General features: G+C 42.0%; 1 protein-coding gene across 1 annotated transcript in view; it reads right to left on the reverse strand.

The window, feature by feature from the left end:
• pros1 (protein S) overlaps positions 1-27,084 on the reverse strand; it is a 63,410-nt gene that overhangs the window by 30,614 nt on the left and 5,712 nt on the right. The window contains exons 2-7 of the mRNA XM_043691241.2: positions 26,065-26,222; positions 24,044-24,068; positions 17,101-17,187; positions 11,254-11,376; positions 6,839-6,970; positions 1,889-2,014 (exon numbers count right to left, since the gene is read on the reverse strand). Coding sequence (XP_043547176.2) covers positions 1,889-2,014; positions 6,839-6,970; positions 11,254-11,376; positions 17,101-17,187; positions 24,044-24,068; positions 26,065-26,222 — 651 coding nt within the window. The remainder of the gene's footprint in view (positions 1-1,888; positions 2,015-6,838; positions 6,971-11,253; positions 11,377-17,100; positions 17,188-24,043; positions 24,069-26,064; positions 26,223-27,084) is intronic.

Here is a 27,084-nt window from a genome sequence, read left to right on the forward strand (position 1 = left end):
GTGCAGCCATAACTGGGCAACATGGTGGCTCAGTGGTTAGCACTGCTGCCTCACAGCTCCAGGGACCTTAAGTGACTGTGTGCACTTTGCACATTCTCCCCATGTCTGTGTGGGTTTCCTCACACAGTCCAAAAATGTACAGCTTAGGTAGATTGGTCATGCTAAGGTACCCATAGTGTCCAGATTAGGTGGGTTAGACATGGGAAATGCAGGGTTACAGGGATGGGACTGGGTGGGATGCCCTTGCAGGGTCAGTGTGGACTTGATGGGCTGAATGACCTGCTACCAATCAGTAGGGATTTTAACAACTGTTTCACTATATTGTTCAGGGAAGGAAATCTGCCCTAATTAGCCAGTCCAGGCTCATATCTGACTCCACACCCACAACATACTTTTAAAAAATTCATTCATGGTACGTGGGAATGGCCGGCATTTATTGACCAATCAAATGACAAAAGATCCATCATCATCTTTAGGCAACTCCATACTACTCAATCACCTGCTGCAAGCTAGACAGGTACCAAATCAAGGGGTTTTCCAGTGCAAGAGGCCATTCTGCCCACTCTACCTGTCTTGGCTCTTTGAAATAGATATCTAAGTAGTTCCACTGTGACCACTTATTCCCCGCAGGCCTACAAATTTCTCCTCTCAGTTCAATTCCCCGTTATTAAATTGGCTTTCCCTGCCCTCTCAAGCAGCGTATTTCAGATCACATCAACGTACTGTATTAAAAAAAGTTCTCCTCATAGTTTCTTTTGCTACTCACCTTAAATTTCTATTGGCTGGTTACTGGTGCTTCTAGTATTGGAACTGTTCCTCCTCCCTGATTCTGGCAGAAACCTGCAAGAGTTTGAGCACCACCACCAAATCTCTCCTCTTCTTTCTGATCTTAGAAAAGTGCAGCCATAACTGGGCAACATGGTGGCTCAGTGGTTAGCACTGCTGCCTCACAGCTCCAGGGACCTTAAGTGACTGTGTGCACTTTGCACATTCTCCCCATGTCTGTGTGGGTTTCCTCACACAGTCCAAAAATGTACAGCTTAGGTAGATTGGTCATGCTAAGGTACCCATAGTGTCCAGATTAGGTGGGTTAGACATGGGAAATGCAGGGTTACAGGGATGGGACTGGGTGGGATGCCCTTGCAGGGTCAGTGTGGACTTGATGGGCTGAATGACCTGCTACCAATCAGTAGGGATTTTAACAACTGTTAACTGAAGCCCCTCCTTCCTGGTGTCTGGGGTTGTCAATGAAGGCTGGCATTGCCTGGTAATAAACTCACTTCCCAGTAACAAACAATGGGGAACTGGATCATACAAGTGTGTTTCTTGGTGAGATGAAGAATAGGAGGTGATGGGTGAAGAACACGAAACTGGATGTGGGTGGGTGCAACTCCTTCTAACAAAAGGTTTTGCCAGGCCAGCCTATAGGCTCCCTCTGCTTTTAACGCCAGTTTTCGGTCAGATGCCAACTGAGGCCCTGGTACTGCACAAAATGTTTCTGTCACCAACATCACTTCCAATTAACTTCCTGTTCCAAAGAAATGCAACATTTTTGCGCAGAAGTAACTGGGGCAAGGACAGTTACTGTGTCACTACTCAGCATCAGTGTGAGCCTCACAATTACACTTAGCTGTCATTCTCATTTCAACCTGCCACAGAAAGCAGTCGAGGCCACAAATGTTGAATGTTTTTAAGGAGGAGAGAAATATTGTTCTCGGAGCTAAAGGATACGGGGAGGAAACAGAAACAGGGGACTGAGTTGGATGATCCACTGCGATAATATTGAATGGCACAGCAGGATCGAAGGGCTGAATGGCCTATTCCATTCTTTCCAGAGTTTTTGTGCAAGTTGCTGTCGGCCTTTGAGAGATCTCTGTTCAGCCCTTACCGTGGCAGTCTTTCGTGATGGGATTGAAGGTGTATCCTGCGGCACATTTACATTCGAAGGTACCCGGCAGATTGTTGCATGCTGCTTTCCCACAGATTTCTGGGTGCATAAGGCATTCGTCCTTATCTGAAATGTTAAAGAGCGTACAGCATGAGTCAGAATTCAATGAAATAACTTATATTGTGATTACACCTTGCCCCCCACATCTGGGCATCCCAAAAAAACTGCATACCAATGAAGAACTTTGGACATGTTCTGACTGTTGGAGTGTAGGAAATTCGGCAGCTAATTTGTGCACAGCAAGATCTCATAAAGTGTCAATTGGAAGCTAGGCTCCCCTAGGTAGCACCATCCCAGAAGACTAATCTTCATCTCTAGAGACTTCGATTTGCACATGCTCAAGCCGAGGAAGATGTAGGTCACCTTCCTCTTTTATGATCTTACAGCAATGGCTGATTGCCCCTGATCAGGTTAACCCATCTCCTGACCCACAACAACAACAACAGACATTGCTGGAGAAACTCAGCAGGTCTGGCCGCATCGGTGGAGAAAGAGAAACAGAGTTAACATCTCGGGAGAATGAGACAGGAAAGTAGACAAAGGGATTGCTGACGTTAGACTGAGTGGGAAGTGAATAGGTGAGAGGTATTAACAGAAACTGTGAATAGCTGAAAGTGGAGGGGGGAGGGGTGGTAGTGCTAGTCAATGCTGAAAAGACAAAGGAGATGAGGATGGACTGAGAAAAGATTTTACCAAAGAAATTCATGTTAGACTTAACAAGGGTCATGTGTTGTGAGCTCACATAAATGGTTATGGAGTAGAAACAAAAACTCGATTACAATGACAATTTGTCGTCTGAAAACATTTATGTGGCCACAAACGATGGCTGTGAACAGAGGGCTATCAAGATGAGTGATGAGGCTCAGAAAAGCAGCATTTGCAATGCAAGGGTTCAGCCAGGTATTAAGTGTGTCCCAGGACAGTCAGGCAGGTTTTTGAGAAAGCCAGGGTTAAAAAGAATTGCTTGGGGCAGTAATATTGGTAAATCTTGCATATTCTGGGTGTGCAACAGGAACAGTAGAGCAGCATTTGGGAAAAAGGAGATTATGAATGGTATACCACTTGGAAAATGTGCATAAGGAACGTGTGTGATGACTTGGATGGACAAAATCAAAATGTGGACCTGTCTTGCTTTGGGACAGGAGGTGAGGGCAGCAGAGGGAAATACCTTAAAGTGTGGCTAGCCCTCATCTCAGGGACAGAGACACACACTATGTCTGTGTCAGCTCTTTAAAAGAGTAATGCAATTAATTCCACTTCCCCAGCACTTTCCCAATAGCCTGACAATTCTTTCCCCTTTGAATATATAATGTATCAAATTCCCTTTTGGAATACTGAAGTAATATTGAACAGAACAGACAGCACAGAATCTCAGTTACAATGACGACTTGTCCTTTGAAAGCACTTGTCTGGCCATCGACAATATCCGGCTGTGAATGTAGAACATTCTAGATCATATGACAACTTTTGTATTTTAAAAACAAACCTTCCTCATTACCTCCTGTGGTTCATTTTCTGATAATCTTCGATCTGAGTCCCTCTGGTTAATGACTGTTCTGCCACTGAAAACAATTTCACCTTACTTACTCCATCAAAACTTCCATAAATTCAAAACTTTTTATTACATCTCCCCTAAATGTTCTCCTCTCTGAGAAAAGCAATCCTAACTTTTCCAATCTCTCCACATAAGCAAAGTCCCTCGTTCTCAGTATTTCACAATAAAGGAGGAGAAAGTGATGAAGGGCTTATTCCCGAAACATCGATTCTCCTGCTCCTTGGATGCTGCCTGACCTGCTGCGCTTTTCCAGCAACACATTTTTCATTTCACAATAAAAACAACTTGTGAAGAGCTTATGCTCAAACCATCGATTCTCCTGCTCCTCGGATGCCGCCTGGCCAGCTGTGCTTTGCCAGCCCCTTGCATTTACACAGCATTGTTAATATAAAGCAAAACACTCCAAGATGCTTCACAGGAGCATTTATCAATCAAACTGCTACAAGTTGACAGGAAATAGTTCAGGCAGGATTGTGTCTTTGTTGAATTGTTTTCGAGATGGATATCAGCAATGAGTACCTCATGGGCATTATATTACAACAGTACGCTAGAAGGTATATTAGTACAGGATTTCAGTTTATCCCAAACACCCCCCAATCATGCAAAAGGAATTGCATCCATCATTTACATCATGAGTCACCTATTGCACATACAGTTGTTAAATCATGCCAGTCTCTAAATGCTTATTATGCTCTTGACCACCAGGAGTATCCTTGATACGTTTGGATATCCTTTCATCATTACTCCTTGCAACACTTGGAGTGTTGCATATTGTTGGGTAGTTTGTTTGATGTGATCAAACCTCCTGCCTGTTCTAGTTAATGTCACTGCTCTGAACATGTCAAGTTGCTGCTTCTCATTGGATTTGGAAGATTTCACCCTCTGTCAAAGCATCTTTGACCCTCTTCATAAGGATTGCTACTCTCAACAGCATGTCATTGTTCTCTCTTACTATATCTCATGTCCAGCTATTACCTTTGGTAATGAAATAAATTCTTCAAAACCGTGAAGCAGACCAAATCTTGATGAAAATGCTTCAAAGGGGCTCAGCTGACACTTTGACCCTTCCAAGCAGATATCAGTGAACAGTTTCTCAAACAAATGGATAATCAGGCATTCTTTCTTGACCCAAGCTTAGGATCATTTTCTGTGCTTAATGTTTGAATGAATATGCAACCAATTATTCTCCTCACACAAGGATGCATCTCACTGGCCTCACACTGCTGGGCTACATCATCATTTGATTTCAGCACTACGGTTGCTATCATTGGTTACTTGACGGCTTCTTGTTCTTTGCCTCAGAACCACTGCACATCTTTGACAGTGAGTTGATGGAATGGTCCACACTGTGGTGACAAATTGGGGAAGAGTTTTGCTAAACAGTTGACAACTCCAACAAATGTGCCTTGATATCTGATGGATGCTGCTACAACTCCGGCCTTTCCAAGATTTTTACTGCCAGTACACACCCTAGGTTGGCTTCAGGAATCTTGAATTGCAAGTTTTTCATGCTCAGCTTTTAGGTAATCTGTGAGTTTTAACATTCGCACGAGATTTTGATCGTAGTCAGTAATAACTTCTTACATTGTGTCTCTGTATCAGTAAACTAGCAGATCATCCACTTCCAGCTTCCATTTTGGGAAGATAATAACTCTGTCATGGTGTTGGCATTAATACTCACCTGAGCTATGGAAATGCCAAGCACCATGTGCAACCACTTGCTATCCAGAAAGTAGTTACAAAGCAGTTCTCTAACCCTTTGCATCAATAGGCATGAAGACGTTTGCCTTTGCAAGCTCGAGCAGAATTCTAGCTTTCTCAGTCCTTTGAGTCAACACATAGTCTCAGTATGTTTCACTTCAGCCACGCAGTTAGTCTATTCTGGAGGAGGAACTTCTTGCTTGACTAAGCCCTTCTTTTCCAGCTCTTTCTTGTCTTTCAGCCTTGGCCATGAGAATCACTTAGAACCTTTCTTGGATGATGTTTAAATGGTTTTCTCATCCAGTTCAAGATGATATTCACCAGGAAGACATTCGAAACAAACCACTGTATTCCTCTAATACCTGTCCCATGGTCAGTGGTTTAGTGTGTTGTGACACGTTGCAAACTCAAGTAGGATTTCAGAGGCATCTTAAACGTGGGAGTGTTCTGAGAGGTGGACAGGGTTAGGGAGGGAATTCCAGAGTTTACGAAATGAACTAAACATCAAAGCATGACAGGATTTGTGTAAGGAATGGAAACTGAAGTGCAATATACACCCCCACACATGGGCACATATACAAGCACATCCACTTACATACACAAACATTCTTCATGCACACACTGACACAAATGAATATATTCACACACAAATTCCTCCTCACATGGATACATACACAATAAAAGCAGACAAGCACACATACATCAGCATTTAAACACATATTCACAAACACACAGGCACATTTACGTATGTACACAAACACATAGAATTAGAGACTCATACAGCACAGAAACAGACCCTTCGGTCCAACCAGTTCATGCGGAACATAATCCCAAATTAAATTAGTCCCACCTGCCTGCTCCTGGCCCATATCCCTCCAAATGTTTCTGATTCATGTATCCATCCAATTGCCTTTTAAATGATGTAACTGTACCCACATCCCACATCCTCAGGATATTCATTCCACATGCGAACCACCCTCTGTGTAAAAACATTGCCCCTCATGTCTGTTTTAAATCTCTCTCCTCTCACCTTAAAATGTGCCCTATAGTCTTGAAATCCCCAATCCTAGGTAAAACACAACTACCATTAACCCTACCTATACCCCTCATTATTTTACTTCTATAAGGTCACCTCTCAACCTCCTATACTCCAGTGAAAAAAGTCCCAGCCTTTCTTTATAACTCAAACCTTCCATACCCGGCAACATTCTTGTAAAACCCTTGTGAACCCTCTTCAGCTTAATAATATCCTTCATTTAACTGGGCGACCAGAACTGGACACAGTATTGCAGAAGATATGAACATGTGAACACTCTCTCACCAGGAGCATATAGGGATACACACATACAGCATACATAGACATACAAACACACACACTCTCAGGCAGTCACACAAACAATCACACACAAGCAATCACACAGGCATTCACAGCAGGTTTAACTAACATGGAAACGTTGAAGTATTTATGGCACTGAAGAAGAACATTGAACCTATTACTTCTTTTATGGTCAACAACGCCAACCCAACCAAATCCCCCAACCCAGCTCTGGCCATAGCTGTTAGTTTGCAGCATCTCACATCTTTATTCAAACGTTTTTCGACATGCTGAGGGCTTCTGCCTCTGTGTTTCTCACCAATGCAGTTCCGTTTATTTGAAGCAATATAGAATCCTTCATCACAGTAACAGCGATAGCTCCCAGGCACATTGTGACAGGAATGGTTGCAAGCTTTCTCCTCCAATATCCCACTTTGGCATTCATCGATATCTGGGCAACACAAATTAAGGTGTAAGTTTGCATCTTTGATGATGATCAAACTTTGAACAAATAAGGCTAAAACGTGACAAGATATTATAAAACATTTTTTAAAAATTGGCAAAAGGTTTGTTACCAAGCTCCGAGCAAAATAAAATTAACATTTAAACCATTTTTTCTCATCACTGCAGATATTAATCGTTTTCTGCAGCTCACAATTTAAATTTTAAGTCAATTAACTGAAAGAACAGGGGCCACAGAGGAACCTATGTTCTCATCCTATAATGCAAATTCTGGTGGCTGATTGGTAAAAATAAAAATCATGCATTTCTGTAACCCCTCTTATACACTCGGAGATGTCCCAAGCTCTTCACAGACAATAATGTACATTTTGAGGTACAGTATCATACTATTGCAATGTATAGTATTAGACTACTGCAATGTGTAGTATTATAATACTGCAATGTATAGTATTATACTACTGCAATGTATAGTATTATAATACTGCAATGTGTAGTATTATAATATTGCAATGTAAAGTATTATACTACTGCAAAGTACAGTATTATACTACTACAACATATAGTATTATGCTACTGCAATGTATAGTATAATACTACTGCAATGTATAGATTATACTACTACAATGTATAGTATTATACCACTGTAATGTTGCATTATACCACTGCAATATATCGCATTATACTACTGAAATGTAGTATTATATACTGCAATGCATCATATCGAAATACTACAATGTTTAGTATTATATTACCGCAATGTATAGTATCATACTATTACAATTTATAGTATTATACTACTGCAATGTATAGTATAATACTACAACAATTTACAGTATTATACTATTGCAATGTATAGTATGATACGACTGCAATGTATAGTATTACAATACTGAAATGTGTAGTATATTACTACTGCAATGCATTGTATTATACTACTGCAATGTATAGTATAATACTGCAATGTATCATATTATACTACTGCAATGTATAGTATTATAATACTGCAATATAGAGTATAATACCACTACAATATATCATATTATACTACTGCAATGTATAGTATTATATACTGCAATTTATAGTATTATAATACTGCAATGTTTAGTATTACACTACTGCAATGTATAGCATGATACTACTGTGATGTATGGTATTACAATACTGAAATGTGTAGATATATTACTACTGCAGTGCATAATATTATACTATTGCAATGTATAGCATTATAATACTGCAATGTATAGTATTATACTACTGCAATGTATAGTATAATACTGCAATGTATCATATTATACTACTGCAATGTATAGTATTATAATACTGCAATATAGAGTATAATACCACTACAATATATCACATTATACTACTGCAATGTATAGTATTATATACTGCAATTTATAGTATTATAATACTGCAATGTTTAGTATTACACTACTGCAATGTAAAGCATGATACTACTGTGATGTATAGTATTACAATACTGAAATGTGTAGATATATTACTACTGCAATGCATAATATTATACTATTGCAATGTATAGCATTATAATACTGCAATGTATCATATAATACTACTGCAATTTATAGCATTATAATACTGCAATGAAACATATTATACTACTGCAATATACAGTATGATATACTGCAATGTATTGTATGATACTACTGCAATGTACATTATATACTGTAATGTATAGTATCATACCACTGCAATATATCGCATTATACTACTGTAATATATAGTATTATATTCTGCAATGAATCGTACTATACCACTGTGATGTTTAGTATTGCACTACTGCAATGTATAGTATGATACTACTGCAATGTATAGTATTACACTACTGCAATGTATATATTATACTACTGAAATATATAGTATTATACACTGCAATGTATAGTATTATACTACTGCAATGTGTAGAATTATATGACTGCAATGTATCACATTATACTACTGCCATGTATAGTGTTACAATTCTGCAATGTATAGTATTATACTACTGTAATGTATAGTATTATATTATTGCAATGTATAGCATTATACTGCTGCCAGGTATAGTACTATACTACTGCAATGCATAGTATTATACTATTGCAATGTATAGTATTATACTACCGCAATGTATAGTATTATATTACTGCAATATATAGTATTATACTACTGCAATGTGTACTATTATACTACGGCAAAGTATAGTAGTATATTACTGTGATGTACAGAATTATACTACTGCAATGTATAGATTATACTACTGCAATGTGTCGTATTATACCACTGCAATACATCGCATTATACTATTATAATATATTGTATTATACTGCTGCAATGTATAGCATTATATAACTGCAAGATATAGTATTATACAACTGCAATGTATAGTATATTACTACTGCAATATATAGTATTTTATTACTGTAATGTACAGTATTATATACTGCAATGTATATGTTATAATACTGTAATGTATAGTATTATAATACTGTAATGCATGGTATTATATGTCTGCAATGTATAGTATTACACTACTGCAATATGTAATATATTATTGCAACATATAGCATTATACTACTGCAATGTAAAGTATTATACTAGTGCAATGTGTTGTATTATACTACTGCAATGTGTAGTATTGTTCTACTGCAATGTATAGTAGTATACTACTGCAATGTAACATATTATACTACTGCAATGTATAGTATTATATACCGCAATGTACAGTATTATACCACTGCAATGTATAGTAATATATACTGCAATGTATAGTATTATACCACTGCAATGCTTAGTATTACACTTCTGCAATGTATAGTATGATACTACTACAATGTATAGTATTATATACTGCAATGTATAGTATTATACTACTGCAATCGGTAGTATTATATGACTGCAATGTATCACATTATACTACTGCCATGTATAGTATTACATACTGCAATTAATAGTATTATACAACTGTAATGTATGGTATTATACTACTGCAATGTATAGTATTATAATACTGAAATGTATAGTATTATACTACTGCTACAATACATAGCATTATACTACCACAATGTATAGTAATATACTGCTGCATTGCACAGCATTATACTACTACAATGTATAGTATGATACTACTGCAATGTATAGTATATTACTGCAATGTGTAGTATTATATACTGCAATGTAAAATATTATACCACTGCAATATATTGCATTATACTACTGCAATGTATAGTATTATATTCTGCAAGTTATAGTATTATAATACTGAATGTTTAGTATTACACTATTGCATTGTATAGTATGATACTACTGTGAAGTATAGTATGATACTACCATAATATATAGTATTATACTAGTGCAATGTATAGTATTATAATACTGCAATGTACAGCAATGAATAGTGTTATATTACTGCAATGTATAGTATTATACTACTGTAATGTACAGTATATTATTGCAATGTATAGTATTATACTACTATCAGGTATATTATTATGCTACTGCAGTGTATAGTATTATACTATTGCAATATATAGTACAATACTACTGCAATGTATAGTATTATACTACTGCTACAATATATAGTATTATACTACTACAATATATAGTATTATACTGCTGCATTGCACAGCATTATATTACTACTACAATGTATAGTATTATACTACTGCAATGTATGGTATGAAACAGTATTATATACTGCAATGTAATGTATTATACCACTGCAATATATTGCATTATACTACTGCAATGTATAGTATTATATACTGCAATTTATAGTATTATAATACTGCAATGTTTAGTATTACACCATTGCATTGCATAGTATGGTACTACTGTGAAGTATAGTATGATACTACTACAATGTATAGTATTATACTAGTGCAATGCTCGACCCCAAGGAGCTGGTGCAGGGTATAGTTCAGCATCATTTAAAAAGGGTATTGAAGAATTATTTAGAAAGGAAGGTGTAAGAGGATGGGAAAGAGGACAAGGAGATATGGTCAGAGGTGTCTGGGTGAAGAGCGAGCACTGACCTGGGGATGAAAGATGGCATCAATAATCAATTCCTGTTTTGCCAAGTCTGAGATTCTCTCGTGGCTTCCAAAATCTGCTAAAGGGTTTGACATGCCTTTGCAAATGGACAGGTTAACAGCTTATAATTCCCGTTTGGATCTCAGCTGGACCCTTTCTGTGGCTTGCCTGAAAAAAGCTTCACCGACATAAACCATGCAAATGGAGCACAATGGCTTCAGTTCCAGGGATTCATTCGGGACGTACCTTGCTGACACGTAACTCCCGTCCAACCTTCTTTACAGACGCAGGTGAACGCAGCCACTTTGTCCACACATTGAACGGAGCCTTCAGGATTACACGGTGAAGGGCTGCACTGGTCTGGAATTTCTGAATCAAACAGCAGACAGTAAAACAAGGCATTGATAAGGATACACAAAGACACACAAGATACACAAGGAGCTGACTAAAGATACCCAGAGAATTATTAACTCAACAGGCACTGAATGAAAGAAGGTGGACTGGCCCAACTAATCTTCCACTGTTTGAAAAAGATTTTCAAATCGTCTTTCAAATCCCTCCATGGCTTCATCCCTCACTACTCCAGCAATCTTCTCTCGCCCCACATCTCTCCAATTCTTTTTGCATATCTCCAATTTTGGTCTCTAGATCTTCTCCGATCTTAATTGTTCCACCACGAGCAGTCATGTCTTCACTGCCAAGAACTCTAAACTCTCAAAATCTTTTTCTAAACCTCCCCCAACACTCTCCCCTCCTTCGAGATGTTCTTAATAACGTAGCTCTTAGACCAAGCTTGTGACTATCAAGAAAATGGCCATTACGTCATGATGACAGAAGTTCTGTTTCCTGCTCTGTCAATGGCAGTTTTCAAAAGGACAGAAGGGAGCGTGGGGTTTTCATTTTTTTTTCTTTTTTCTTCTTTTTTTTTCTTCTTTTTTAACCCCCACACTACCGCCTAAGTGCGGTAGTGCTTATTTTTCCCCCAGCACCCATGGTGTGTGTGTGCAGGTGTGAGACACAGTGAAAGACACAAAGTGCACGAATCTTTATTCAAATTCCACCACCAGGAAGATAGGAAAACACCCGGGTGGCGACAAACACTGCCCTTCACATCAAAGCAGTGCTGTATGATCAAAACAGTGAAGGGGAGGGTAGGGACTAAATCAAAATAGAGTTGGAGGGAGAAATGATGCACTCCACTCCCTGCGGTGCCCACCTCTCCCTGAACAACTCCAGGGTGTTGGTGGACACCGCGTGCTCCTTCTCCAAGGACACCCAGGCTCTAATGTAACCGCGGAGGAGGGGCAGAGCGTGGGGTTTTCAAACCGACCTGAGCTCATTAACAGGTCGATTAAACAAATTAAGAGCTTATTAAGAGTCAGACTATCAGAAATTGTGGAACTTTGGTGGAGGCAGTTGGCCTTTAAGAACCCTCAGGTCTGAGACACAGTTAGGCTCAGGCAGACAGGCAAGATAATGTAAGTCAGAGGTAAGGACAGAGGTCAACTTGATGGAGCTTGGTGGCATGGTATAGGCTGGTGAGTTCCCAGACCCATTCAGAAGAGCATGCAATAGGTCAAAGGTTGAAGGGCTATTGGAGATAATAGCGAAGGGATATTGCTGATAGTCTGTGTGGGGTGGTAGAGATCAGAAGAGATATTATTAATGTGCCCCTCACAAGGATTGCCACTTGGTGGAAGCAGTCAAGTTAGGAAGGGTACAGTGCACCCTGAGTGGGGGACTTCACTAGCCACCAGCAACAGTGACTGAGCTGGTCGGGTCCTTAAGGACATAGCTATTAAACTGGTTCTGCAACAGCTGGTGAGAGAACCAACAAGATGGAAAACCAGACCTGACCTCATCCTTACCACTATGCCTCCCACAGATGTATCTGTCCATGACAATATTGGTTAAATTGACCACCACACAGTCCTTGTGTAGTGACATCCTATCTTCATACTGAGAAAACCCACAATTGTGTTGTGTTGCACTATCACCATGCTAAATGAGATAAACTTCAAACTGATCTAGCAACTCTGTAAGGCATTGTGGGTCATCGGCAGCAGCAGAATTATATTACAACACAGTCTGCAACCACATGACCAGCATATCCTCCACTCTACCATTACCACTGAGCCAAGGGATCAGCCCTGAGAAGAACAGGAGGGCAAGCCAGAAACAGCACAGGACATCACTAACAAGGAGCTAACCTGATGAAGCTACAAATCAGAGAGTTCAGGCAGTATCCGAAGAGAAGGAGAATCAACGTTTGGACAAAAGCCCTTCATCAGGAATGAGAGAAGCTTTGCCAGGTTCGCTACTTTTTAGTGATGTCCTGTGCTGTCACTCCTGATGTAGGACTTTTGCCCGAAATGTCGACTCTCCTGCGCCTCGGATGCTGCCTGACCTGCTGTGCTTTTCCAGCTCCACACTCTTGACTCTGATCTCCAGCATCAGCAGTCCCCACTTTCTTGAAGCGACAAAGGTGGTCTACTTGCGTGTCAAATTGCAGAAACAGTAAGAGCTAGACAGAGCTAAGTGACTCCAAAACCAATGGATTAGATCAATGGTGTTCTGTCATATCCATTCATGAATGGTAGTGGACAATTAAGCAGATCGCTTAAGAGGGAGGTTCCATAATATCCCCATCCTCAGTAATGGGGAGCCCACACACTAATGCAAAAGATAACACTGATGTATTTACAAATCTTCAGCCAGAAATGCAGAGTGAATGATCCATCTCAACTTCCTCCAGAGATCCCCAGTATCTCAGACAATTTGATTCACTCAATGTGAAAACACACAATGGCTAAAAGCAATAGACACTGCAAAGGTTGTGAGTCCTGGCAACATTCCAGCAACAGTACGGACAATATACATTCCAGAACTTGCCACTGCCTTAGCCAAGCTCTTCCAGTACAGGTCCACACTGGCATCTGCTCGACAATGTGCAAGATCGCTCAGGTATGTCCTGAACATAAAAAACAGGACAAATCCAACCAACCAATTACTGCCCCCTTCAGTCCACTCTCAATCATCAGGGAAGTGATGGAAAGGGTCATCAACAGTGCTACCCAAACAGCATCTGCTCCACAATAAAAACCAAAATAACTGCAAACACTGTAAATCAGAGACAAAAACAGAAATTGCTGGAAAAGCTCAGCAGGTCTGGCAGCATTTGTGAAGAGAAATCAGAACTAATGTTTCAGGTTGAGTGATCTTTCCTCAGAACTGAAGAAAGGACACTTGATCCAAAATGTTAACTCTGATTTCTCTCCACAAATGCTGCCAGACCTGCTGAGCTTTTCCAGCAACTTCTGTTTTTGCACCTGCTCAGCAATACCCTGCTCAGTGACGCCCAATTTGGATTCCACCAGGGCCACTCAGCTCCTGATCTCATTACAGCCTTGGTTCAAACATGGACAAAAGAGCTGATCTCCAGAGGGAAGGGGAGGGTGACAACCCTTGACATCAAAACTGTATGTGAATAAGACCTTCTTTCCATCCTAAGGTCAGAGTTGAGATGTTCACTGATAACTGCAGAAGGTACAACACCATTTTTGACTCCGCTAATACTGAAGCAGTCCTTGTGCATCTTCAGCAAAACCTGGACAATATGCAGGTTTGGAGTGACATGTGACAAAAAACATCTGTGCCACACATATGCCAGGTAATGACCAACTCCAACAAGGAACAATCTAACCATGCCAGCTAGACCCTCAATGGCATTTCCATCACTGAATTCTCCACTATCAACATTCTGGGAGCCTGAATTGACCTGAAACTGAACTGGATGAGAAGTATATAAACAGTGGCTACACGATCAGGTCAAATCCTGCTGGGATTTCTGCAGGGAGTTACTCACCTGCTGACTCCCCAAAGCCTGTCCACCATCTACAAGGCATAAGACAGTTGTGTGTTGGAATACTCCCCACTTGCCTGGATGGGTGCAGCTCCAACAACACTCAAGAAGCTTGACACCATCCAGGACAGAGCTTGATTGGCACCACATCCACAAAAGTCCACTCCCTCCACCATCTGCAAGTTCCCCTCTAAGCTCCTTATCCTGCAGAGTTGAAAATTTACCACCGTTCCTTCAGTGTCATTGAATTAAATCCTGGGACTCCCTCCCTCACAGCTCTGCGGGTGCATCTGCAACACATCGACTAAAGTAGGCAGCTCACCACCAACACTACCACCTTCTCAAAGGCAATTAATGAGCAGCAATAAATGGCGGTCCAACCAGTGACGCCTACATCCCATGGTGACATTTTTAAAATATACACAGAAACCTCTTCAACGATTCAGGTTTGACAGCAGCAGGAAGGTGTTCACAAAAAGAAGAACTGTGTGGGCAATGAGTGGCTGATGATGTGGTATGAAAGTAACTGTTTCACAGTCTAAAATACAAGATCATTAACAGAACCTTTTTACAGGTATACACTCATCCCGCCTTCTCCAGAGGGAAGCTGCCTCCATTCCTGTATTTCCACAGTCTCACTGGCCAGCAGACCCATCCTTTACTGAATGAAGACTCTGACCTGGGGCAAACCACTGAGGGTCTTAGTTTAGAGACCGGGAAGCGAAGCTGTCTCCCAGTGCCTTCTCCCACAGGAAAATATCCCTCCTGGCTTCACCCTACACTCGATCCCTTGATCGATTTTGGTGAACTCTTCCAAGACAGAGAAGCTAATTCAAGAAATTCAACATTATTCTAAACGCTAATGAATATAATTTCACAAGATAAATGGAGATCTTTCAATGTCTCAAATCATTTGATTCAAATAGCAAAGCATTTGCATTCTATTATCCAACAGGCACTGAAGAGCTATCCATCCACATGCTGAGTGCTGTCAACAGCAGCAAAACCTCACAACAATGATTAGATTAAATTCCTTGCAGTATAGAAACAGGCCATTTGGCCCAACAAGTCCACACTGACCTTCTGAAGAGTAACCCACCCAGACCCATTTCCCAGCACTATGGGCAATTTAGCATGGCCAATTCACCTAACCTGCACATCTTTGGACTGTGGGAGGAAATTGGAGCACCCAGAGGAAACCATTACAGACATGGGGAGAACATGCAAACTCCACATAGATAGTCACCCAAGGCTGGAGTCAAACACGGGTCCCTAGCGCTGTGAGGCAGCAGTGCTAACCAGTGAGCCACTGTGCCATGGATAATGATGAGCACACTCTTGGTGCTCAGGATATCGCCTAGGATACTGTTGGACAACATAGAATCTGAAAGAATTAATGGCTGAACATCATGGTGCAGCAACAGATTTTCTAGGGAAGGCATGGCATTCTTAAAGTGTGCAAAGGGAAAGTATAATCTGTCTTCCTCTCTGCACATAAGGGATAAGTGACAGCCAAAGTGTGTGTGAAGTGTCATTTTATGGACAAGTATAATAACCAATGGTAGAGGCTCCATTAACTCCAGTCTGGAAACTTATTCATCAATAGCGTGCGAAGGGACCTTCTCCACCCAGCTGGGAAGGATGACATTGCCCAGGTTTTGTATCAGATCAAAAAGGACCTATCTCTGAGATCACAGCCCCCTTTCAGTAACGCATTGAAGTGTCAGTCTGGATTCTTGCATGCCAGTGTCTGGGAACGGTTTTGAATCCTCCACCTTCTAACCCAGAGGGGAGAATGTTACCCACTGAGCCACAGACAGCATTCGCACAATCAGGAAATTTATTCAAGCATGATACAGAAAAAGCCCAGACTGGGTCAAGGGCTATAACACCTGGCTTGAAATAGTACAGGGTTTAGATGCCTACTATGTGCCAAATACTGAAACTGTGGCACTACAAAGATGAATTGTTATCGAAAATACTCATTCATTCAGCTCTTCAGGGTAGATATTTGCCAAGGCTGCTTAGTTTGTGGTTCCAATGATTATAAGTGACTCCTGTCCCAGCTGCAAGTGTAAGTTGTGATCTGCCCGGGTAAGGTTAGAAGGGAAATGTTCATCACATTCAGTCCACTTACTCATAAATCATCCACTGTACACATGAAAATCGGGCACAGCCCTCTCTTACGTCAAGTCTCAATTGTACACTTCTGCCCATGTCCCCTAACTTACCGGTTATACAGCTCCGCAAATTCCCAGGATAGCTTTTGAAACTGTGGTACCGGCTTGGAACGCCTACCTGGTAGCGGCTGAGACAGTCTGCAGGGAAGGCAAGGAAAAAGTCTGAGTGCTCACAGTAACAACACTGCGGGAGAAAGCAAGGACTACCCAGTCGGAAGGTGCATTCTCATTCATAAAACCATAAGACATAGGAGTGGAAGTTAGGCCATTCGGCCCATCGGGTCCACTCCGTCATTTAATCATGGCTGATGGGCCTTTCAACTCCACTTACCCGCACTGTCCCCGTAGCCCTTAATTCCTCACAAGATCAAGAATTTATCAATCTCTGCCTTGAAGATATTTAAAGTCCTGGCCTCCACTAATGAATTCCACAGGGCCACCACTCTCTATCCCCATGCCCTTCAGCCAGATTATTCATATATAAAGTGAACAGCTGCGGCCCCAACACTGAACCCTGCGGGACACCACTTGTCACCGGCTGCCATTCCGAAAAAGAACCTTTTATCCCAACTCTCTGCCTCCTGTCAGACAGCCAATCCTTAATCCTTGCCAGTAGCTCACGTCGAACACCATGGGCCCTCACCTTACTCAGCAGCCTCCCGTGAGGCACCTTATCAAAGGCCTTTTGGAATTCTAGATAGGTAACATCCACTGGGTTTCCCTGGTCAAACCTACTTGTTACCTCTTCAAAGAATTCTAACAGGTTTGTCAGGCATGACCTCCCCTTACTAAATCCACGCTGATTTGTTCACATCTGACCCTGAGCTTTCAAGAATTTAGAAATCTCATCCTTAACGATGGATTCTAGAATTTTATCAACAACCGAGGTTAGGCTAATCGGTCTATAATTTTCCATCTTTTGTCTTGATCCTTTCTTGAACAAAGGGGGTTACAACAGCGATTCACAGGTTGAGTTTGACAATTCACCCACGGCTGCAGATTTAATTTACATTCCCAGTGCAGAATCTCACCACACCGGGATTAAATCAGGAATTCTTTGTGCAGGGAAAGGGGAATAAATTGAAGCGTGCAGAAAAAAGGGGATGGTGAGACGGCAGTGGTTCACAGTAATTCCATGTCACATTGCAGGAGACAATGGACAACCTGATATGCATGGTACACTCCTGTTCTATTGGATAAATATGACCACTGCAAAGGTGTGTTTATCAGTACACATTGACCAACATGGTAAAGTGTTCGCTTCTGAAACAGAGTCCAGCTGCTTTCTGCAGAGAACAGAGAATCTGTGTTCAGGGAATTCCAATCTGTGTTCAGGGAATTCCAAACTGTGTTCAGGGAATTCCAAACTGTGTTCAGGAGTTCCAGACCCACCAAACTGGCAGTGCTGTACATAACTGAAAAGAGCAAAATTAGCACTGCGTTCAGATCTGGGTCCAAGTCCTCAGGATGGACGTATTGGTATTGGACAGGGATAGAGCACAGATTCAGCAGAATGATACTCTGATTAAATTACCAGGCTGCAGGGATGAGGCTTACAAATCCCTGAGTTTAGGGAATTTAGGAATAATCTATCTGATGAGATTAAAGTGATGATACAGAGGAACTATTTCTTCTCATGGGAATGTCAAGAATTTGGTTGCCTTCCTCTTTCCAATTTTCCCATTTCAAATGGATGCACCAAGACTGCTGGTTGTTCAATCTTCACATTACCCATTAACTTTCTGACGATTTATCCAGACTGGGGCCCGATATCAATTTACACCACCGTACCTGAGACTGGATTCTTCCGTGGCTAATGTGGGACTTGAATGCAGGGTCTCCTGGTTCAGAGACAGGAACACTACCAACATTACTACTCAGGCAGAGCCCAGAACAATGGGCACTACCTTAAATGTAGAGCCGGATTTTACAGGGATTTCTCCACACAAAGGGGCTTGGAAAGGCATTTCTCCACACAAAGGGGCTTGGAAATCTGGAATTCTGATGCTTTATAAAGCTGTTGTGGCTGGGAGCCAACTAAATCTTTTCACGACCAAAACTGTTCAACTTTTGCTGTTCCACCAACACACCTCAGGCATGTTGTCAGAGTGGCCAGTGAACTGTGAGTTTGTATAACTTGTTTAGTCTCCTCACTTTTAGTGTTCAAATGTTTCAACCCTCCCTAACAGCACAGCACATTTACCAACAGGATTTAAGAAGGCAACCCACCATCACCTTCTCAAAGGCAATGAGGGATGGGCAATGCATGCTGGCCCAGCCAGTGAAGTCCACTTTCCCCAGCCCTGAATTAAAAACACCCAGGAACAAAGCTGCAGGCTTGAACAAAGTAAAGGTTGTGGCAAACTCATCTAACATGGAAAAAGCTACAAGAAAAACACTGTGGTCAGCCTTCTCCTTTACAAGACAAATTGGAAATACACATATTTTTTCATTTGTTGTACAACTACATTGTGGGAACCAAAGGTAAGGAAATGCAGAATGTTATTCATGCACACACACAGATAGCTGGTGTAGTTCAGCTCTCCGTACATTTTTCATTTTGGTTTTATTGTGAGATTCTCATCTGTCTCTTTTTTCTCAATCATTACAGCATAAGACATTGATTCTAATTTTGGAACTGTGCGGGTCTCCCCTATCTGTGAATTTCCCATTGGTCAATCAGACAGATCTGTAGCGACTTCGATTTTGTTTTAACCTGGACGAGCTCCTGTTCATTTCTCAGACTATTATAGTTTCCCCTTGAGATATTAAGTAAGCATTTTTTTTATTTGCCAGTAACTCACTCCCTTCTCTAGTTAAAACTCTGGGAATGCTTTTGCAAGAATGTCATGATCAACATACAACTATACAAAACGCTGTCACGGCCACACTAGGAATATTGTGTACAGTTCCAGTCCCCTAATTTCAGGAAGGATGTGGAAGCATTGGAAAAGGTGCAGAGGAGATTTACCATGATGTTGCCTGGTCTGGAGGGAAGATCTAATGTGGAAAGGCTGAGAGACTTGAAGCTGTTCTCATTGGCAAGAAGAAGGCTAAGAGGGCATTTGATAGAGACATGCAAAATGATCAGAGGATTAGATAGGGTAGACAGTGAAAGTCTTTTTCCTACGATGATGACATCAGCATGTATGAGGGGGCATAACTACAAATTGAGGGATGATAGATTTAAGACAGATGTCAGAGGCAGGATCTTTACGCAGAGAGTGGTAAGGGCGTGGAATGCCCTACCTGCCAATGTAGTCAACTCTGCCACATTAGGGAGATTTAAACAATCCTTAGATAAGCACATGGATGAGTTTGGGATAGTGTCGGGGGACGAGCTGAGAATAGTTCACAGGTCAGTGCAACATCGAGGGCCGAAGGGCCTGTTCTGCGCTGTATTGTTCCATGTTCTATGATACTTTTTCAGAAGTTACATGACACCAGGTTATATTCCAACAGGTTGATTTGAGAACAGAAGCTTTTGGAACACTGCTCCTTCACTACCCAACAGAAGAACAGTGCTCTGAAAGCTTGTGCTTTCAAATAAAGCTGTCAGACTGTAACCTGGTATCATATAACTTCTGACCCCAGTCCAACACCAGCACCTCCACAGCATGGACTTTCTTTATGGTCAAGCAAAAAGGTATGATGTTCTTGTCTGGTTTGCTGAATAAACTTTTTAAATCACTCATCCCAACCAGAGCAGATTTCATCCAATTATAGAGTCATAGGGTCACAGAGATACGGCACGGAAACAGATCCTTCGGACCCTTCCATGCCGACCACATATCCCAACCCAATCTAGTCCCACTTGCCAGCACCCGGCCCATATCCCTCTAAACCCTTCCTATTCATGTCCCCATCCAGATGCATTTTAAATGTTGCAATTGTACCAGCCTCCACCACTTCCTCTGGCAGCTCATTTCATACACACACCACCCTCTGTTTGAAAACATTGCCCCTTAGGTCCCTTTTATATCTTTCCCTGCTCACCCTAAACCTATGCCCTCTAGTTCTGGACATCCCCACCCCAGGGAAAAGACCTTATCTATTTACCCTATCTATGCCCCTCATGATTTTATAAACCTGTATAAGGTCACCCCTCAGCCTCCGACACTCCAGGGAAAACAGCCCCAGCCTATTCAGCCTCTCCCTGTAGCTCAGATCCTCCAACAACCTTGTAAATCTTTTCTGAACCCTTTCAAGTTTCACAACATCTTTCCGATAGGAAGGAGACCAGAATTGCACACAATATTCCAACAGTGGCCTAACCAATGTCCTATACAGCCGCAACATGACCTCCCAACCCCTGTACCCAATACTCTGACTAATTATTTTTCAGCAATATCAATTGCTTTAGGACTTTCATCTTTTAATTTTTTTACCCAATACAAATCTGCCATTCAGCTTGCAAATTATTTTATCTTAATTAAACAAAGTTCTAGTTTGCTCAGTTAAACAAAGTTATAACTTGCTTCCTGAACTGAATTCAGTTCCATTGGTTTCTGCAATTTTATTTGGAGACTTAGCACTGAGAGGAACAGGTGATCCATATGCTGTCTTGTTCCACTCACTGGACTTGGTTTTGGTTCTCCTACAAACTGAGTTCGCTTGGGTTCCTTGATTAATTGGGACATTCCCCTCATTGCCTCTGGATCTGCTTTGGGATTTCCTCAGTCCCTTCTGTTCCTGTGGATTTTGACTGAGCTGTTCAACCTCCATGGGCTTTATGCACTTTAAGAAGACTTCGCAGCTTAGAGGAAAGACCTGGAGAGAAACAGCTAAAGTCCAACCTAACATTTTGAAACAGAAGGATAATTTCTCTGGGTTGACCCATTGCAAAGTGATGGCTCAAAGTTTGTGAGAAGATTTGTAGCTCGGGTGCTCGTTGTTGTGGTTCTGTTCGCCGAGCTGGGAATTTGTGTTGCAGACGTTTCGTCCCCTGTCTAGGTGACATCCTCAGTGCTTGGGAGCCTCCTGGAAAGCGCTTCTGTGATCTTTCCTCCGGCATTTGTAGTGGTTTGAATCTGCCGCTTCCGGTTGTCAGTTCCAGTTGTCCGTTGCAGTGGCCGGTATATTGGGTCCAGGTCGATGTGCTTATTGATTGAATCTGTGGATAATACCACTACAAATGCTGGAGGAAAGATCACAGAAGCGCTTCACAGGAGGCTCCCAAGCACTGAGAATGTCACCTAGACAGGGGACGAAACGTCTGCAACACAAATTCCCAGCTCGGCGAACAGAACCACAACAATGTGTTGGCTTTGGAGAGTAGGTGAGACTGCGGTTTTTTGTGTGTTTTAAGATTTTCCAAACTGTTTTCTATATTTAGATAACATAGTTTTTTTATAATATTTGTTCCTTTTTATGTAATAAGCTTCTCTTTTAATGTTAAAGAAAATCTGCAGCCTTGTGTGCCTATGTTTCAGTTAAACATAGAGACAGAGAAAATAGCTGCAGGAATAGGCCATTCAGCCCTTCCAGCCTGCACCACCATTCAATATGATCAGGCTGATCCTGCAATCTTGGTATCCCACTCCCACTTTCTCCCCATACCCCTTGATCCCTTTAGCTGCAAAGGCCACATCCAGCTCCCTCTTGAATACATCTAATGAGCTACTCTAACAGCTTCCTGTGGGAGAGCATTCCACAGGTTCACAACTCTCTGAGTGAAGAAATTCTTCCCCATCTCCATCCCAAATGGTTTACCCCTTATTCTTCAACTCTGAATGGCTCCCATGTTAAATTAAAAAAAGAGGAGACCTATTAAGCCAGATTTCATTCTGGGTTCTGACTTGTCCAGTAACAGCATTAACTGGGATGGTAACATTGGTCTGAATCTGATTCAACCTTGGTCATCTGCTCAGTCAATGTTGTTAAGAACTTTGTCTTATTGAGGTTCTTTCTATCATATCCAACTATCAATAACTTTTAAATCTTCCATTTCTAAAGGACACCAACTTCTACCAATTTAAACCCTCACTGTCCATAAATGTTTGTGCAAAGTCACCACCTTAAGTTATGATAGTATTTGTACATCATACTTTGCTGTTGTCATTTCAGGTTTGGTTTCAAACAATTTGACTTGTAAGTTCCCTTCAACATCCACACTCCTGGTAGTTAAAATGTGGCTCTGTTAACCACAGATTACATCTTGGCTTTTAATACAAATTTGACTTTGGTTCATTTTGCAATGGGTCCCAATTGCCATGACCACAACAATCATGCCCTCAAAATAGTCAATTAACCAAGATTTATATAAACTCATTCATAGTTTGGATTTAAAAAGAACCAGTAGATAAGCATCAATCTTAAACAAAGAAGTTTCTGTTGATCCTTGGAAATGTTCACTGAATTTTAAAAGGCATCTTGTGATTTCCTCCTGAGGTAAGTACAGTCCAGTCCCAATTCTAGCTCCAGCCACAAGGATGACTTGTGGAAGACACTTTAACAGATTCTTTATCTATTTTAAAGACAGAGTTGCCTCATTTACAAAGTATTTAATTTTTTATGTAAATATTTATATACTATAAAGTCATGTCAGTTTGGGAGGGGCACTGAAGTTTATAGAATGGAGGTAATGAATGGAGTTAAGGTACAGGAGAGACACCATCTAACGCAATGCTGACAGGCTCAAGGGACTTCTCAGCCTCCCCCTATTCCTTTAACTCACTCTATATCTCTCACACTGTTTCCCAATAACCATGTCAACAGCAAAAGGTCATTTTAACACGCTGCAGCGTTACAGTTGATCTGCAGAAATGGCAGTGATGGAATTCAAACCCACACCTCCTTAGAGACTGTGTGGCCGAGCAGTCTAAGGCACTGGATCAATATTCCAATCTCTAAGGAGGTGTGGTTTTGAATCCCATCACTGCCATTTCTGCAAATCAACTGTAACGCTGCAGCGTGTTAAAACAGCAAAAGGTAACTGACACACTCAGAATTGTTCAGACACCAATGGCAGTGTTAGCACAGAATTGAAACTCACCGAGATACCTGGGATAAAAGTATTCCTGTGGAAGGAAGGAGAGATAAATATCAGGAAATACATACTGCTCATATCAGGATCGGCATCAGCCTCAGCTTCCCATTCACAGTCACCACTGCAAACTGAGACAGGTTAGCTGCCTCATTCCCAAACAATATCTCTTAATTTTTTTTCCAACTTCCAATTCTCAAATCGACTTCCAATTCTCAACATTAATGGGTGAGGGGGAAATAAATTCACTCTGGGAGCGTGACCACTTAGGACGCATCCCAGACACCAAGGTCGCAACAGAAAAACTAACAAGGATTCCCAATAAACCCCAAGAAGCATCCCAACAGTATACCTTTCAGAAACCTGTAAAATATATAATTTATCAGCACGTTAGGGCCTGGATTACCTTGGCGCACACACTGCCATCAAGCCCACATCACCAGACCTCTCACTGTTTCCCCCAAAGCTCTTAACAGTCAATAAAATATTTCAGAGGTTTCACCACTGCATCAAATACACCAGGAAATGAGCACAAAGCAAGCTCCACAAACAGCACTGAGATACAACGACAAATAATCCATTCCACTGCTGTGGGTTGAGGAGTAAAGCTTGACACGAACACACACAAATGAGTGATGCTGGCTTTCCTTAAAATGAAACTGTGGCATCATGTGCATTCAGCTGAGAGCTCAACAGGAGCCTTGATTTAATTAATCATTGAACAGGAAAGCTCCTTCACTACTGACCCTCCGACAGCGCAGCACTCCCTCAGTACTGACCCTCCGACAGCGCAGTACTCCCTCAGTACTGACCCTCCGACAGCGCAGCACTCCCTCTGTACTGACCCTCTGACAGTGCAGCACTCCCTCAGTACTGACCCTCTGACAGTGCAGCACTCCCTCAGTACTGACCCTCCGACAGCGCAGCACTCCCTCAGTACTGACCCTCTGACAGTGCAGCACTCCCTCAGTACTGACCCTCTGACAGTGCAGCATTCCCTCAGCTCTAACCCTCTGACAATACAGCACTCCCTCAGTACTGACCCTTTGACAGTGCAGCACTCCCTCAGTACTGACCCTCTGACAGTGCAGCACTCCCTCAGTACTGACCCTCTGACAGTGCAGCACTCCCTCAATACTGACCCTCTGACAGTGCAGCAATCGCTCAGCACTGACCCTCTAACAGTGCGGCACTCCCTCATTACTGATCCTCTAACAGTGCAGCACTCTCTCAGTACTGATCCTCTAACAGTGCAGCACTCCCTCAGTACTGTCCCTCTGACAATGCAGCACTCCCTCGGTGCTGACCTTCTGACAGTGCAGCACTCCCTCAGCACTGACCCTCTAACAGTGCAGCACTCCCTCATTACTGATCCTCTAACAGTGCAGCACTCCCTCAGTACTGATCCTCTAACAGTGCAGCACTCCCTCGGTACTGACCCTCTAACAGTGCAACACTCCCTCAGCACTGACCCTCTGACAGTGCAGCACTCCCTCAGTACGGACCCTCTGACAGTGCAGCGCTCCCACAGTACTGACCCTCTGACAGTGCAGCACTCCCTCGGTACTGACCCTCTGAGAGTGCAGCACTCCCTCAGTACTGTCCCTCTGACAATGCAGCACTCCCTCAGAACTGTCTCTCTGACAATGCAGCACTACCTCAGTACTGACCCTCTGACAGTGCAGCACTCCCTCAGTACTGACCCTCTAACAGTGCAGCACTCCCTTGGTACTGACCCTCTGACAGTGCAGCACTCCCTCAGTACTGTCCCTCTGACAATGCAGCACTCCCTCGGTACTGTCCCTCTGACAGTGCAACACTCCCTCAGTACTGTCCCTCTGACAATGCAGCACTCCCTCAGAACTGTCCCTCTGACAATGCAGCACTCCCTCAGTACTGACCCTCTGACAGTGCAACATTTCTTATTTACTGCATGCGGAGTGAGAGCTTGGATTATTTACTCAATTCTGCAGAATGGGATTTGAATCCATGACCTTCGGTGGATGGTGTAAAGAACAGAAAGTACTTACTGTTTCCTGATTGTTCTCAAATATTTCCCTAGCTTCCTCTCGATTGCAAATTTCTTCAATGCATTCCCGCTCAAGGGAGCCTTGCTTGTGCTCCTCAAACATCACATTTGCTCGGCGGTGTCTGATGAGGAACTGTGAGGCTCGTTGTTGTGACAGGACTGTATAAAGGTGAAAACATTTGGGTGAGTGACTGTTCACTCACTCGGTGCTCAATTTCACTGCCTACAGGGAGTCTTCACTTAAGTTGTGGTTGTATTCCTGAAAATTGTCATTTTGACAGTAAAATCTTTAAGTGAAGTGTGGTTGCCCGTGAGAAACAATGTTAAAGCCAGAGTTAGGTTTCTGCAAACATTTCTTGCCCAGAAAATAATGTACAAGTTTAAATATTGTGTCGTACAGTGCTGTGAACTCCTACCTCAAATAACTTGCAAAGCGAAACAAATCGTTAAACATTAAAGAAATATCATATTAGTGGAAGGCAAAGCATTGCCCATCATATGGTGGGGTTTGAAATGGGCAATTCTGATACGTCAGGGGGCAACTTTTCTACCAAGGCAACATATCAGAAGTAGAAATCAGGTGGTCTTTACTAAACCATAAATTGGAAGTCACAGTCCAACAAATTGAACAGTAGCAATGAGAAGGAAGAGCTAAGGGTGAAGGAGGTTGTATGAATTGGTTGCATTGTGCTGCTTTTGTCTCTCTGGCAATGTTCTTTGCGAGTTGAAACTTTATTGCTGGAACAGCACAGCAGGTCAGGCAGCATCCAGGGAACAGGAGATTCGACGTTTCGGGCACAGGCCCTTCTTCAGGAATGGCCTGTGCCCGAAACGTCGAATCTCCTGTTCCCTGGATGCTGCCTGACCTGCTGTGCTGTTCCAGCAATAAAGTTTCAACTTTGATCTCCAGCATCTGCAGACCTCACTTTCTCCTCGAATGTTCTTTGCGAGCACAGCAGTGGTCCAGGCCCTTCGGCCCACCATGTCTGTGCTGACCCCAAATAATCCCATCTACCTCCAC

Source organism: Chiloscyllium plagiosum, unplaced genomic scaffold, assembly GCF_037043375.1.
Source record: "Chiloscyllium plagiosum isolate Xiang-an unplaced genomic scaffold, Cpla_swu_hap1 HiC_scaffold_6, whole genome shotgun sequence".
NCBI classification, from domain to species: Eukaryota; Metazoa; Chordata; class Chondrichthyes; order Orectolobiformes; family Hemiscylliidae; genus Chiloscyllium; species Chiloscyllium plagiosum.